The 16,058-nt window shown below is 33.2% G+C and overlaps 1 protein-coding gene across 1 annotated transcript in view; it reads left to right on the top strand.

The window, feature by feature from the left end:
• The window catches only part of WDR17 (WD repeat domain 17), a 138,546-nt gene that overhangs the window by 75,568 nt on the left and 46,920 nt on the right, over positions 1-16,058 (top strand). The window contains exons 8-13 of the mRNA XM_019651731.1: positions 2,240-2,424; positions 5,343-5,511; positions 8,158-8,249; positions 10,478-10,560; positions 12,628-12,714; positions 15,230-15,394. Coding sequence (XP_019507276.1) covers positions 2,240-2,424; positions 5,343-5,511; positions 8,158-8,249; positions 10,478-10,560; positions 12,628-12,714; positions 15,230-15,394 — 781 coding nt within the window. The remainder of the gene's footprint in view (positions 1-2,239; positions 2,425-5,342; positions 5,512-8,157; positions 8,250-10,477; positions 10,561-12,627; positions 12,715-15,229; positions 15,395-16,058) is intronic.

Genomic DNA, 16,058 nt, shown 5'->3' with positions numbered 1-16,058 from the left:
CTAATTCAGTGACTTCCTTACCGCGGCCATTTTCTTCCTCCCAGATTACAATTTTAAAATGCTATTAAATACAGATATTAAGATAATCTCAAATTATCTGTATGGGGAAAATGAAATAATGACATTGGTGAAAATAAAAAATATTAAGAGTGATGGGATTAAATAACATTGGTCTGACCTACTAGACTTTATGTTTTAAACATGGCTCTTTTATAATCTGTATGGCTTATAACAAAGCTAAAATAGCCTAAGTATTCAAATATAGAATCTAGAACATATATTCCATGTTTGAATATCAGTTGTCACTGGATTAATGGTTAGTAATATGGATATTCTAGGTCTTCATTTATATTTACATATTTTTTCTAATTACCTTTCATTGTTTCTATAACTAAGAAAAATAGTAAAATACAGTTAAGCTATAAAAGAAAAATCTGGAATTTGGGAGCAGTTTTAGAATTAGGATTTTTCTTAAATGTGAGGGAAAAGAAATTGACTCCCTATTAAGTCTGTCATGATTACTCTGCACAGTTGGCAGTGTTTTCGTTTTGTATGGATCATAAAAAAACATGGGTTGGGAATTTAGTGATTGAACAATCTAGGGTTACCAACTACTGTCTACCTTTATAATGTAGTAAATAATTACCAAGGGCTATTCAAAGTAATGTTATTTGGTTAGCAAATTTAGTATATAATTTAGTAGACAATGACACATAGTAGATAATCTCTGTATTTGAACATCCAGTCTTTTCACAAATTTAAGCTTTTTTGTGGAATCTGAATACGTCTAAATCCTGATAACTGGAGGGGCTAGAAATATTAGGATTGGAGATGTAATATGCTAGAGGCTGGCATTTTGTTTATTAGCCTGCATTTTTTGAAATTGTTTCTTTTTTTAGTTTCTGTGAATATTGAACATCCTTATTATGGGATGATTGAAATATCACAGATTCTCTTATTTCCTGTTTTTGTCCTTATTACAAAAGTAGTCCATGCCCATTAGAGAAAAATCAGGTAATATAAAGAAGCATATACTAATCTTGTCATTTTTAAGTAATTCCTTTCAGTTAACCTGTTGTTAGATATCTAGTTTTTTGCCCCCCCGCAACTTTTTAATGTAACAGAAATTATGGAATAAGAAAAATAATGTGAAAATGAAAAATTTTAAATATAGACACATCACCAAATTCTAAAAAAAAAATGAATTATAGGTAGGTACATAAGGGTCTCAGAACCACCCATAATGTCAATAAATTCAAATATTAACAAAGTCATAGATCATATTAATTTTAACCAAATTGTCAACAAAATTTCATTGAACCGAATGTCTCTTTTGTTATTTAGCACTTCATTCTAGTTTGGACTTCCTGTTATCATCAGATTCTGAGAAATGAGGATTATCCAAAAGAATGCAATAAGGAAGACTTTAGTATATATGAATCAAAAAGAGAATATACTAGGAAATATTTATTAATATTCCAGTATGTAATTCATATAGATTGGTATGATAACTTACAGTGATATCATTATTTTGAATTATGTTTACAAGAAAATACATTCTAAGGAACAACTTCTTGAGAGAAGACAAAATATGAGATACAGAAAGCAACTAAACAAGGAGACATTTATGTGATTGAAATTTGGAGAAATGGAAGTATATGAACAGTAAAAATAAACCTGAGGGAGAAGAAAGAAAAATTGAGATGCAAATCTATATCAGACAGTTGTGATTCATAATTTGGGTGCTAACTCAAAGTGAATTATAAATAATCTCAAAAATAATTATTTTCATTGGATTGACAATTAGTGGAAGAGAGTTACAAGCTTTAAAAGAAAAACTTCAAATGCATCTGTGTTTGTGTGTGTAGAAGGGGAGTAAACTACTATATGACAATTTTGAAAGAAAATTCTAATTAACAAATGCTGTGCTTTAATTTATGGGGAGATAAGAAACCTATAGTCACAACATTGTGATTCCTCACGTATTAATTTTCATACATTTTTCTCCACCTGTACTTTTATATACCCCTTTTCAAAAACATACTCAATTTTGTGTATGTGTATATATTGTTTGGCAAAGTTGTAGAAGTACTCCTGTGGCAGAAAATGCAATTATTACCTAACGGTTTACTGATATAAATTCTGGATCAAAGAAAACAAATGAAGCCCAGTGGTTTCATACCAGCACAGGGGAAGCTGTTGGCATAAACGTTTATGTGTTTATTCTTTTCTTTTTTAGTTTCAATCCAGTTTCCAACCAAAAATCATTATACATCCTCCACAAGCGAAGCAGTTCCACCTCCAATATTGACACAGAATCAAGCGTTTTCTCTTCCTCCTGGTCATGCTGTGTGCTGTTTCTTAGATGGTGGAGTTGGACTTTATGATATGGGAGCCAAGAAGTGGGATTTTCTTAGGGACATGGTATGTCTGTGGTTATTCCTTCTTTTATACACAGCACTTATTTTGTGAAGCTCATGATGTTTACTTTTACTTATGTATTAATATTGTTAAAATTTAATCATATATAAGGACTCTTAGTTGGCTGAAACATTTTAGAATAGTGAATAGAATGATAAAGCTATTAAAATTCTTTAAATTTTGAACATTAAACTACTTTAATATCAATGTCTACTTAGCTTATCATGATTACTCTATATGGTTGGTAATGTTCCCATTTTTGTGGGGAGCATGTATAGTATTGGAAAATTACATTACTATACTATATTTTGGAAGCAAAATGAGAAATAGAATTATTCCTTTAGGAAAAAGGACAAATCCATCTCTGCCAGTTCCTCCAAGCTTTGTTGTTCTTATCTGTGAAGTGAGCAAAGTTGGATTAAGTGTTTTTAAGATTTATTTCTATTATTGAATCATTACAATAATTCTGTGATTATGTTGATTTCTATTCTTCTGATCATTAAGTCTCTATATATGATAGAATACAGCCTTGCTGAGGACTCACATTTTTGTTCTGTGTTTTATCCCCATTACCTAAAATAGTACCTGGCATATAGCAAGACTTTATTAAATTTTGTTGAACGAATGAATGAATGAATGAAATAATATATATTGTGGCATATTTGTCAAGAATCATCCTTCTTAATTCTCCCTGGTTCAGGGTTTATAAAAATGTCCATATTTCTACAGTTTTGTTTTGTTTTGTTTTAAGATTTTTGTTAAAATATAGCTAACATACAAATATTATATTAGTTTCAGGGGTACACCATAGTTATTTAACATTTATATACCTAAAGAAGTGATCACCATGATAAGTCCAGCAACCACATGACACCGTACCACACTATCACAATATTATTGAGTTAGACTATTCTAGACACTTAAGAAACTTTAAAAAATTTATGTTTCCTTGGAAAAATTGAGAAAGGAGTCTATAGAGTTATCATTGTTCTTATTTAAAAAAAGGGGAAATATTCAATAATACTGTCATTTCAGGACTAATTTAATTTTGTCCTCAAATAAAAATACTGAACATTAGCAAAAATATTTTTTAACAATATATAGTTGTTATTTATAAATATTTCTTTTGTACATATTCTGTAGATTATTTTTCTTTCCTTATAAACTTTTCTTTCCATGTAAACATTTTCCCAGTGTGGTAAACTTCTAATGGATTTTTAGTTACCATTTACTTTTAAAAGAATTAGGAAAGGGAAGTGAGAAAAATATAGGAAAATATTTAAGTGTATTAAAATTTATATTAGTAAAGAAGTTATGCAATCTAAGTTCAGTAGACTTTCTATTGAATTTATATCCTCATATTAAAATATGCTTTACTTTTAAAACTATGTTACATTTATACTTCTAATAAAACCTAAAATATTCCTTGATTATAAATTATTTCAGTGGCTCTTCTCACTTTCAGAGCATCTGCCAGTTAGAAGAGATAGTGAGTTTTCTCCTTATAATTTCTCTCCTTAGCACAGACCCAAATGTGAGATGACTAGAAGTGTTCCAGAAGAAACATCTGACACTGATGTTGTATGCGTAAAGCATCGCCAAAGGTCTCAAATTACATGGGATAAGAAAAATCTATTCATATACTTTCCAAATGGTGTACTTCCAACTGAATGCTTGATTCAAATTAAGAAAAATGCTTCACAATTTCCCCTTCATCCCTATACTCCTATCGATCAGACAAAGAAGAAACATTCACAATTTAGTTCATGCTATATGATTTTTCGAATTTCAAAAATAAAATTTGAAGGCATAACCATGAACTAACATTGAAAAATGCACACACAGGCAGTCCCTGCCATAAGTATGTTCTTAATATTGAAAATGACGACCGGGAACAACTCCCACCAGGGAGCCTGTGGCTGAACCAGTGGCTGAACCAACCTCTCTTCCCTCCTGCTAACCCTTGAGATTTTTCTCTCCCCTTCCCAAAGGAGAGACATGCAGCCATTGGGCATTTTCCTGTGGGTGGTGGTTTCTGGTGTCAGTGGAGGTACATGATTTTAAAGGACGCCCACTCGACCTTTACTGCAGTACGTACTTGGGAATAGAGCCCTGTCCTTGGGCTCTGATTCTCCCCCAGATCCCAGCTTGTTCTACTTTCTGCTGCTTGGAGAAGTTTCAGTTCCCATTCCCTAATGTTGGGGAAAAGACAGATGGCGATGCTGGCTATTTACATTAGATTCTTAACAGATTTTCCCACAGCTCCACTTTATAAGCATGTGTTTACTTACATCTGTATATCCCACTTTACAGTTTGGTGGGATGTTTAGGATCCAAATCACCATGTAATGGAGACAAGTGTTCCAATTTCCAAAGGTTAACTTGCTAGAAAATTTTGGAACAAGGCTCATTAAAAATTGAGACCCTGTAGGATTTTTCTTCTTTCTGCTAAAATTGTGTCCTTTTGGAGTATGGTGTTGGTATAAAACAAAAGGAATATTTGTATTAAAATACTTCTAGTTTCAGTTTTATCTTGGTCTTTTATTATCCTACGAGGATGACATATTAACTGTTAATAGTTAATTGCTTTATAAATTTCTAGCATAGATTCTATATATGATAAATAATCAGAAAAGATATGTTTGCGTTGATTTAAAGTTGAAAATGAAACTTTTGAACATCTTTGTATTTAGTGGCTGATTTAAGGAACTAAGGTTGAATAAAATATGTACAATAATAACAGCACAGAAATCATTAAACAACAGCAATAGTTCCAGTTTTCTGTTTTTGCATGCCTATATGTGTTTGCATGAAAAACTGGGAACCATAGTAAGTGGTTCAACTTGATTATGCATTGCAGTTTGTTATTAATAACATGAGTTTCCTCAGTAGTTGTGACTTTTTTTATGCTGCATTCCTAGGGACATGTGGAAACTATCTTTGACTGCAAATTCAAACCTGATGATCCCAATCTCTTAGCAACAGCTTCCTTTGATGGCACTATAAAAGTCTGGGATATAAACACGCTGACAGCAGTGTACACGTCCCCGGGGAATGAAGGAGTCATTTATTCCCTGTCATGGGCTCCAGGTAAGAAGTATTTTATTAAAATCAGGAGTACAATTAAATGACTTTCCTAACTTTTCACTTGAATTATCTTCTTCCCTCAATGCCATCTTGCTCCAAATGCTTGTAGAGGCAAATTAGTAACAACGTAATATTGTGGGGTTTGAGAGTGGACTTCCAGCACAGGCACTTTGCTTTCTGGGCCCTTCTGTATGACATAGGCACATAGAAAAGCCACAGTAAATCAGGATGATAGTGACCCATCTAATTTTAGCTGCATTTGTATGGATATGCCTTTAAAGGTATAAAACATTTTACATGAAAGAATGTTTCCTTAAATTTTTATGTGAATCAAATATATGAAAATTAAACATTTATTTTCTAAAAATTATACGTATCTCTCCCTGATACCATACCCACCATACTAGCCTGTCCGAGCGCCATGAGACTTCCACTTGTCTCACTCTCTTCAAAACTCCTTGCGTGGTATAACGTTCAATTCAGATGAGGCTGTGAATCAGCACCTTGTTCAGTTTTTTGCAAATAAAGACAGGTCCTTCTATGAATGAGGAATTATGAAGCTCACTGAAAGATGGCAAAAGGTTATCAAACAAAATGGGCAATATATCATTGATTGATCTTTGTTCTTTATATAAGTAAATGACCTTTGGAAAACATAGACAAAATATGTCATGACTTTTCTGACAACCCAGTACTTCACTAATAAAGAAGAGAGTCACAAAAAGAACTAAGTAGTTCTCTTACCTACTGCTCCCTTTTTTACCTCCATCTCTGTTTTACCTCTTGATTGTGATGGCCAACATTTATTAAAGATAATCTGTTGTCAGAGAGGTTGAGTAACTTACCCAAGATCGTATTTGTAACAAAGTAGTAGTAGAATCAAGATTTGAACAACTGTCAGTTTGACTTTTAATTAAGCCCGTGCTGTCAATCATTGCAATATGCACCTTCACAGCAGGTTCTCCTGGCTAGGGATGGAAATACTGGATCAGCTAGTACAGACAGAGCACCATAGCAGCTGTTAGTTGAACATTCCTCCTCCTACAAAATGTATATAGGTCTCAAACCTATACAGTGATTTAATGAAGTAAAACGTGAATAGAAATTGTGAATGTAAAACCCATTGTTGCAAATCAAAACACGGAAGGTCCAATATTACTTAAAGCATCATTTCACTCTCTACATTGAGAATTTGCATCAAAAAAGTAAATATGTTGGAAAAAGGAAATCCTGTGAATTTTTTCAAAATATGATTATGGATGAATCACTATTTCTAGGTAAGTATGGATGAAATTTGAAAGATTAACAAAAAAGGTTGATATAGATGGAAGTAGAGTAGGATATAGATGATTGCATAATTTCCTCTACTTTTAGAGTAGATACAACAGGAGAAAAAAGTGCAAATAAATATGGAAACTTTTCCCCCATAATTTTTTTTTTTAAGATTTTATTGGAGAATTGGGGGAGGGGAATAGTGTTGGGAATGGAGAAGGGGAACATACAAGTTTCTGTCCTTTTGTTCTTCAGTCTAGTTGTGGAGGACACCGCTTCACTGGCCCATGTTGATACTATGATCATTGCGCTCTTCCCGGCTGAGGCAGTCATTTGCTGGCCATTGGACGGCCACTCTCAGTAGCTCAAGGCAGCCCACTGCCACAGGGGCTGCAGCCTATGCCGTCACTGGCCACTCATGGCAGCCCAGCTCTATGTCCAGCTGTTGTTCACAATCTTAGCTGTAGAAGCCGCAGTGTCACTGGCCCATGTGGGAACCAAACTGGCTGCCCTGCTGCTCAGAGCTCATGCTCGCAACCCAACTCTTAACCAATTGAGCCACTTGGCCAGCCCTCCCCAGTAATTTAAGAACCCCAAAAGTGGGGGCAGAATGAAATTACTCAAAATATAGTGAGGGCTTATTATACTTTTAGTGCTTACAGTCATTTATTATAAAATAGTTCCTCCATATTTTTACTCCTAGGTAGCAGATGACAACTGTTCCTTTTTTTAGTGGAGAAAACCTCTTCTTTGACTGCCTTGCAAAAAATAACTGAAGTCTTACAAAAAATACTGAAGTCCTTGACTATCTACTAACTTAGCAGCTGTTTGATTTTCAGAATTCTTTCTTTTATTTCTTTAAAACAAAGTGCATTGTTTATATTTTTGATAAAAAACTTGAGTTTTTTTTCATGTGCTTTGCTTACATAAATGCTTTCCTAATATTTTTTTAAATTACTAGATGGTCAGAAAAATGTAAATAGTGACTGGCTATGTGACAATATTAAGGAATTATTGACAGTTTTTGTAACTGATTGTGATAGTTTGGTTATGTTAATAAAAGTCCCTGTCTTTTAGACATCCATGGTGAAGTGTTTATTGATGAGATGATATAATGTCAGAGGTTTGCTCCAAAGAAATCGAGTAGGGGCTATAGATAAAACAAAAATGAGATATTTTGATAACTGTGGAAGCTATATGATGGAAACATTCACACTATTCTCTCTATATTTGCATACATTCAATAATTTCCATATACAATTTTTTTTTAAAGAACTACTTTGCAAATCGCAAGTCTTACTTTTTCAAAAATGACATTTTTGAAAAGAATTACATTTGTGGCAAGCATTTCATATGTCTAACAAATTGTTTCCTAAGGTGATTTAAATTGTATTGCTGGAGCAACTTCCCGAAATGGTGCTTTTATTTGGGATGTTAAAAAGGGCAAAATGGTACAGCGATTTAATGAGGTAAGATGTATTTACTGCTAGCTGAATAACCTAATGTCTTTTACTGCTGCATATTTTAAAAATGCTTTTATCTCTGAATTTAATAGTCAGTTACCACGTAGCATTATGGCCTCTCAGTTAGAAGAAAATCCAAGAGAACATTCACATGCTAAAATGAATCCTGCAAAATGTGGATGAGTCTAAGGTACAAAAAAATCCACCTAAAGTTGCATTTGAGGTTCAAAGGAATTTTGAGTCATCCTTTGCAAAATTATCTAGGCAAATATTCAGTAGTTGCAAGAAGACTAAACTCAGAACAAGTACCAAATTACAGTCCTAATTCTGTTACTAATTATGCCTTAACATACGGAGAATCATTTTATTGCCTTGAACCTAATTCTTCACCTATAAAATAGTGAAGTTGGATTATATAATTTCTTAGATTTCCTTCCAATTCTCAAATTCAGTTATTCTATGACAAGCCCTAAAACCTCCCCTCTTCCTATGTGTAGTGTCACAGGTTGTACTTCTGCTTGGAGTCAGATTATCACCCATAGTTTACTGAGGTCCATTAATATTTCGAAAATACATATGATCTCATCACAGAGTGTTAGATACCAATCAAGGGAAATATTACAGGATCTAGGATTGTCTCTCACTATCTTGAAATTTCCTTCATATCAAATGACTATTGTTAAAGTTTATTAAATATATAACTTATATGAAAATAGTTTATGTATTTGAGGCTTTAAAATCATTTATACAAAAGACTGTTATTCCTCTGAGGATCAAGTGCCCTTGATCTTCTGGGGGATACTGAAGTAAGGTGGCAAATGCAGAGTATTAGGGAAACTACCAACCACCAGTATGCAACTTTGCTCTCAGAAGACGATGCCCTGACACAGGGCTGCATGGTTACCTCCTTCCCTTTGTCTACATAACAATACTCTTTTAGTTCAGCAATGCCCCCAACCTGGGTTTTGCCCTCCCCTTCACCAGAACAGCACTTATCCCATAATAAATAGTGATATGAGAAGAAAGGAACCTGAAAAAGAAACTTTTGACCAAAATTCAAAAATCATATCTTAGGTGTCACATCTGTTAATCTTTTTTTATGGTGTCTTGGCCATTTGTGTCCTAAACTATCTGCCTGATTCCAGCAGCACAGCATCTTAGCATCAAGGGCATCTCTTGTATCTATCCCTGTCTTTCCCAGCTTTTAATAGTGTAGTTAAAACCAATATCAAAATTGCTTAAATCTAGGAGAATAAATATGGGAAAAATCAACAATGCCAGGTTTAATTAACTAAGTTACATATGCCTGAGAATATGAAATGGCAGGATATTAGAGAGCCATAAGTGTACTCTACATGGCAATACCCAAAGAAGACAGGTCTCCACTCCTACAACTGAGTGTAGAGACTACCACCATTTTTGCATCCATCTTTATAAACCACCCACCTTGACCCCCAAAGAGGTAAAAACAGCAAACTAGAGACTGCCTTAGTAAAACAGTCTTAACACTCAGGATAAAATATCACTTTAGTCTCCGCTCACAACAGCCACAATTTAAGTACTATCCTCGTATAAGATTGAAATGTTTTAAATAAAATTTGGAATGGATCGATTGCAACCTTTATTCACCCATGACCCAGTTGATGAATGACATTCCCACGTATAATGTATTCCTTGTGTTTTAAAAAAATTCTCATCCTAGCATCTGTGACTATATCCTTTACCCTTTTCCAATGCAAGAATGCAGAGGAACAGATACATACAGAGTGACTTGTAGGAATAATCTTAAATCGGTTCTCCTTTGTTTTTATAAAAATAAAACTTCATAATTGAGAAAAACAATAACAATTGCTTACAGTATTTCTCACGTTATAGTTGTAATTGTATCGGGTAGAGTAGCAGATAAGTAACTATCTTCATCTCCAGACTGGTGTTTACAGAAAAGACATTAAGCTGAGCTTAGTTCTACAGATGGCTCAGCAAACAGGTTCTGGCTCTTTACCTGTGTCCACAAAAAAGAACTAGAAGCCACCCAATTGATGTTTTGAAACAATGACTTTGTTAAGTGTGACAACTTGACACATTCTTATCTTTCAGCTGTTGGCAGTAATACCTCTGTTAGCACCATCTAGAGCAAGTTCCTAATAGAAAACTAGTACTTAGAAGAAGTAAATATATAAGAGAAAAAAGGGGTGAATTATTTCTTATTGATAGGTATTTTGCATTTTTTGAAGCATGGAAAAAATGGAATATTCTGCGTTGCCTGGAGTCATAAAGATTCCAAAAGAATAGCGACCTGCAGTGATGATGGTTTCTGGTAAGTACTGTGTATGGAATTATGCTATTTTATAAAATATACATTTGATAATACCAATTGTATTCTGGTAACACATGCATTAAAATTTTTGATGAGATATCATTTGTACAGCTCTACCAACAATCATAAATTTTATTTATAAGCCCATATAGGCACATGCTATATTGCTATGATGTCTCAGTAATAAATAGTAATACAATGATGTTCAAAAATAAATAAATAAATGAGTAATTGCTTTCTAAATGAAAACACCAACTGAATTATAACCAGAAGACTGTGAGTTGCTTCAAAGAAACTTCAAGGACTTTTTACAAAGAGTCTAAATGATTCTCATCATATTTTTGAGGGAGTGGTATTTCAGTTTTATAATCGATTCTAGAGATACCAAGTGCTCTAGAAACTTCTTCACAGCTTTGTAGATGTATTATTTATAAAAGGATAAAAAGCCCTTGCAAGAAGAATAAGGTAACTCATGTGGGAAATGCCTTTTTTTTTGGAAGCTAACCTGACCTTGTGTTTCAGAAATATGTGTTTTTATAAAACCCTGTTAAGTTCCAGGGAAAAGTAGATTTCCGAGAAATGTATATAAAGGAAGAATTGCCTTTGGGTTAAAAAAATATTTTTAATTAAATTATGTTACCCTGTAGCTATAGGTATTGTAATCTTTGGCAGGTGATATACCATATTTCCCCATGTATAAGATGCAGCCTTTTCTGAAAAATTTGGGGTCAAAATACTGGGTGTGTCTTATATAGTGGTTGTAGATTTTTCTACTTGCATTTCCCTCAATGAGGAGTTGTATGAATTTTATGATGAATAAAACTTGAGTTCAATAACTTTATGTAATACTTTTTTTTCAAATTTCGGGCCCCAAAATTAAGGTGTGTCTTATACATGGGAGCGTCTTATACATGGGGAAATATGGTAGGCACTCATGGTTGTTAAGAATTTAGTATGTTTTCTCTTAGGTTGTGCTGTACCCAGCCCAATTTTGTTATCCTTACTTTTTCTTTTTTTTTCCCTCCCGCCCCTATCCTTACTTTTTAATTTCAGTGGAACATTTAATTTCAATATTGTAATTTCAGTGGAAAAGATAGTACTATGGAAACCAAAATTCTTCACCAGGAAATTAAAATACTCACAAATAACAACATTAGTGATTTTTCTCCCTTGAGAAGAACTATTTGCTAATTGATACATACCAAAATACAAAAGATGTGCTTAAGTGTTTCTTGATTAGGTGATACATAATTAGCCTTACCATATATTGTCAGGACTCTACTTATTTGAAATATACTAAGTCAATGACTAAACACTTGTAAGCATAGGTCACCAGCATTCCCAGTAACCTCAAAAGTCTTGGTGAGCCTAATGATGTTTTAGAAGGCCTTTTCCAAAAGCTTTTAAAGCCCTGCAATACATTAATTTATGCACAACTTCTTTTTTTTTTTATTTCTAAAGGAATCAATAGCTTGCATTATGGTAATACTATAATTATATATTGGGGATTAGAGTTTCTTTTATTTTTGCAGTTAAAGTATATAGGATCCCTTTAATGAGAAGGAGTCCTCTATATTTATAGTTATATCATTTAGAATATGATAGAAAAATGTTACAACTTACATGCCTTGGACTTAGTATAATAAAACATGTAACCAGCATTATAAATGCATTGTTTTAAATATAAATTTTGGACTGGTACATTTTGAAGCTGAACATCTAATATGTTACTTATATCATTATGCTTTAAAATATATGTATAAACTATGGTTTTCCTCAGTCCAAACAGATTTTTTAAGAAATAGTCTGTAAATCAAAATTTATCCTCTTTAAATTCATTTCAATGGATTGCCATAATTAGTACTATGTGATGTAAATATGTTTACTCATAATTAATTGGTTATATGATTTACACAGTATTCTGAATGTTCTCTGTGCTTTGCAAACAATATCTCTATCCTAAAATACTTATGATTGAGCTATACAGTTTTGGCTTTGTTGAATGAAGTATGTAAAATGTACTTTTTAAAAAAATTTTTTCTGTTAACACATTACATTTAATTTCAGTATTATTCGAGCAATCGATGGTAAAGTGCTACACAAATACAAACATCCTGCTGCGGTGTTTGGTTGTGATTGGAGCCAAAACAATAAGTAAGTATTTCTTCCTGAAATAAATAATAATGACATTTCAGAGATTTTAAATAACCATGAAGTTTAATGTTATTCCCAAAGGTGTTACCCATCACTCTTTTTCGATAATATTCCTCTTGTCTAGCTAGTCTTGTAATTGTTTATTTACTCTAGCTGTCCACTTTTATTTCATGAAATTTTTACATGATTTAGAAATACCGATTTCCTACTTTCAGGGCAACTTTCTGATGCTTTCAGAAGTATATGGCTAACTAATGAAAAATGGAATTCAGTCCAGTCTATGAGCGGTTTCATCAGAGGAATATGGCACTTTCTCCAACCCTTGTAGGGATCTATGCAATGGTCTTGTTCTGCCATGACTTTCCATTACCCCCCACCTAATGCTAATACCTTAACACTGGATTATTCCCAACATGTGAAATTTACGTGGATGGTTTTGAAAGGTCAACTTTGCTTAAGAGCCTAGTATTTACCATGAAAAACTCAGCTTAGATTTAAAAATTAGACCAAATCAAACTTCCACCAAAATTGATTTAAGTCACTGTACTTTCAAAAATCTTGTTTCAAGCCTCTCTTTGATGGGATATAAATTATATTTTAAAATGCAAATGTTCTATAGCTATTGTGAAAATAATGTGAATTATCTCATGCTTTTCCATATTACAGGTGGAAAGTTATGTATTAAAATATTAAAGCGTATTATATTTGTGTTCTGAGTCAAGTCACATATTATACAAAATAATGGATCTATGTATTTCTTCCAGTAAATATAGAATTTATAACACACTCTTAATGGCTATATGCAAAATGAGCTCATGACTAGCTCCTCCCCCAGTATTATACCTCATCACCTCTCAGTTTCTGTTTCCAGTCAGCCATCAATTCCTCTCACATCCTCCATCTTAATATTCTACTTTTTCCAAGGATCTCTCCTGCCATTAAATCAATAACATTTGTTTGTTTTTGGACTTCTGCAAAAGCTTTCTAAATCAGTTCCAGAATTCACACCCTCTGTCACCACTTCCTCTGCCCTCCACCTTCTCTATGTGCAGTCAGAGTGAGCATTTAAAAATGCAGATCTGAGCCCTCTGTTCTGCTTAAATCCTTCAGTAGCTTCCCACTGATCATAGGATAAAATGCCAAATCTTAGGGAGCCCCACAGGGAAATCCTTGTGTAATCTAGGATTAATCTGGTTCCTGTGTACTTCAGTAATCTCATCCCAAGCCTTTCTTCCCTGTTCTTTACACCCAGCCATGGCTTTCAGTTTCTTGAACCAGCCAGTTCATTTTCACCCCAAGGCATTCTCTCATGCTGTCCCCCTTTATCTAAGATTTCACTCCCCACCTAAACCACACAACCCACCCGAGTTGAATGGATTTAGATAACTTCTACCTATTTGAGCTCTGGCTCAAAACTACTTCCACAGGAAAGTCTTCCCTGACCCTATATTAGGTAAACTTCTCCTAAAATATGCCTTGTAATAAAATTATGAAATTGGCTATCTCACCCTCAAAATGTAAATTCTGTGAGATTAGCAACTGTGATATCTTTCTGTAGCAGTATATGATAGCCAAACGGTGTGTTCAGTGTACAAATTACCTTGTATCTGACCAATGGAATAGTTCTGCTTTCTTATTTCTCGGTTTCATAGGGTTTAAAAGCACATGACCAGTTGAAATAAAAACTAGTTATTAATGCAGTATGCTTTGTTGGTTAGGAAAGCTTTTTTCAAAAAAAGTCCTTCATACTTAATTATCATGCTTACTACCAAGCAAGCCTACTTCATAAATTTCAATTTTATTTTAAAAAATCTTTTAAAAATGTTCTAATTCTGTATTCCTATTCCACTTAGCATCTTAGGACATAAGTGAAAAACGCCTTTGAATTTATAAAAGTTTATTCATAAGATATTGCTGAATATATAATTTAGATGTCCATATGTGCATTTATTGAGTGTTTATTATTATATTTCTAAGATTTTATACTTAGGTACCTGCATATATATATATATATATATATATATATATGTGTGTGTGTGTGTGTGTGTGTGTGTGTGTGTGTGTACATGTAAATATTTTCTTATGTGAAATACATTTCCCACATATGGAAACCAGCCCATTTCTCAGTGGGCCTTACCCTCTGTGGGTAAGTATAACCTGCACATTTGCAGATTGGCATGCCAGTTTGAAAACTGGTGTATTTATTCAAGTTGGATTCAATAAATATAAATTTTATAACCCATGTGACAAAAATCAACCATTTGAAGTTTGAGGAAGGTGTTCTATGACAGTTGGGTCCAAAATTCAACTGATTAAAAGGGAACATTGGGATAAAAACTCCATACTAGGGCAGTTTCTACAAATGATGTTTTTACTTATGTGAGTTTTTAGTCTAACTTTATTAAGGAAGCAAAAAATTCTAGTTTTAGAAATTAGTACTCTATACAGTTAAAATTATTATTAACAAATAATATCAATTTTTTCATATTTTAATGTGCCATTAACAATATTTCAGAGACATGATAGCCACTGGCTGCGAAGACAAAAATGTTCGTGTCTATTATGTGGCCACCAGTTCCGATCAACCATTGAAAATATTTAGTGGGCATACAGCCAAAGTGTTCCATGTTAGATGGTCTCCTCTGAGGGAAGGAATTCTTTGCAGTGGTTCTGATGATGGGTATGTGCTTTTAGATTCTAATTTTCTAGGCCTTAATATCACAAGCTTATAATTTTCTAGAAATGTACTTACTTATATGATCCAACTTGTATGTGGAAATACTTTAAATATGTACTTAACATGTAGGCAGTTAATGAGTACCTTATTATTGGGTCGTCAGGAAAGTCATGATGCATTTTTGCATTGAAAAACAGAGAAAAATACGTCATGACTTTCCCGACAACCCAATACTTTCAAGGAAAAGTACATTAAATTTTGCCATGCTCATATCACCACAGTCATGATTTCTATTTTCTTACTTTGCTTACTATGGATGCTCATTTCTAACTCATTTGCAACACTGTTAATGGAAATAAAAATTTTAAAAGGATCTGTTGGGAAAGGGAAGACCTGAAACAAATAAATATGTAAAGTATAGAGAAGAATTTATTTTTTACTAATGGTCACATACTTAATATGGAAAGCAGCTATACGCTGTTTTCATTAAGAATGTACTAAAACAAGATGATCATATGTTATAGCATGAAGAGAAGGTATTTTAGAAATGAGAGTGATTTAACATTTATTTCAGGGTTTGTGGAAGTTTCTGAAGTCTTGTCTGTATTTTATATTTAAATAAGATAGATATGCATCATACAGTTTGGTCACTACTTAAGCATGAGCT

The sequence above is a fragment of the Hipposideros armiger genome, unplaced genomic scaffold (assembly GCF_001890085.2).
Source record: "Hipposideros armiger isolate ML-2016 unplaced genomic scaffold, ASM189008v1 scaffold_165, whole genome shotgun sequence".
NCBI classification, from domain to species: domain Eukaryota; kingdom Metazoa; phylum Chordata; class Mammalia; order Chiroptera; family Hipposideridae; genus Hipposideros; species Hipposideros armiger.
Note: the sequence above shows the minus strand (reverse complement) of the source record. Positions and strands in the feature narration are given on the sequence as shown.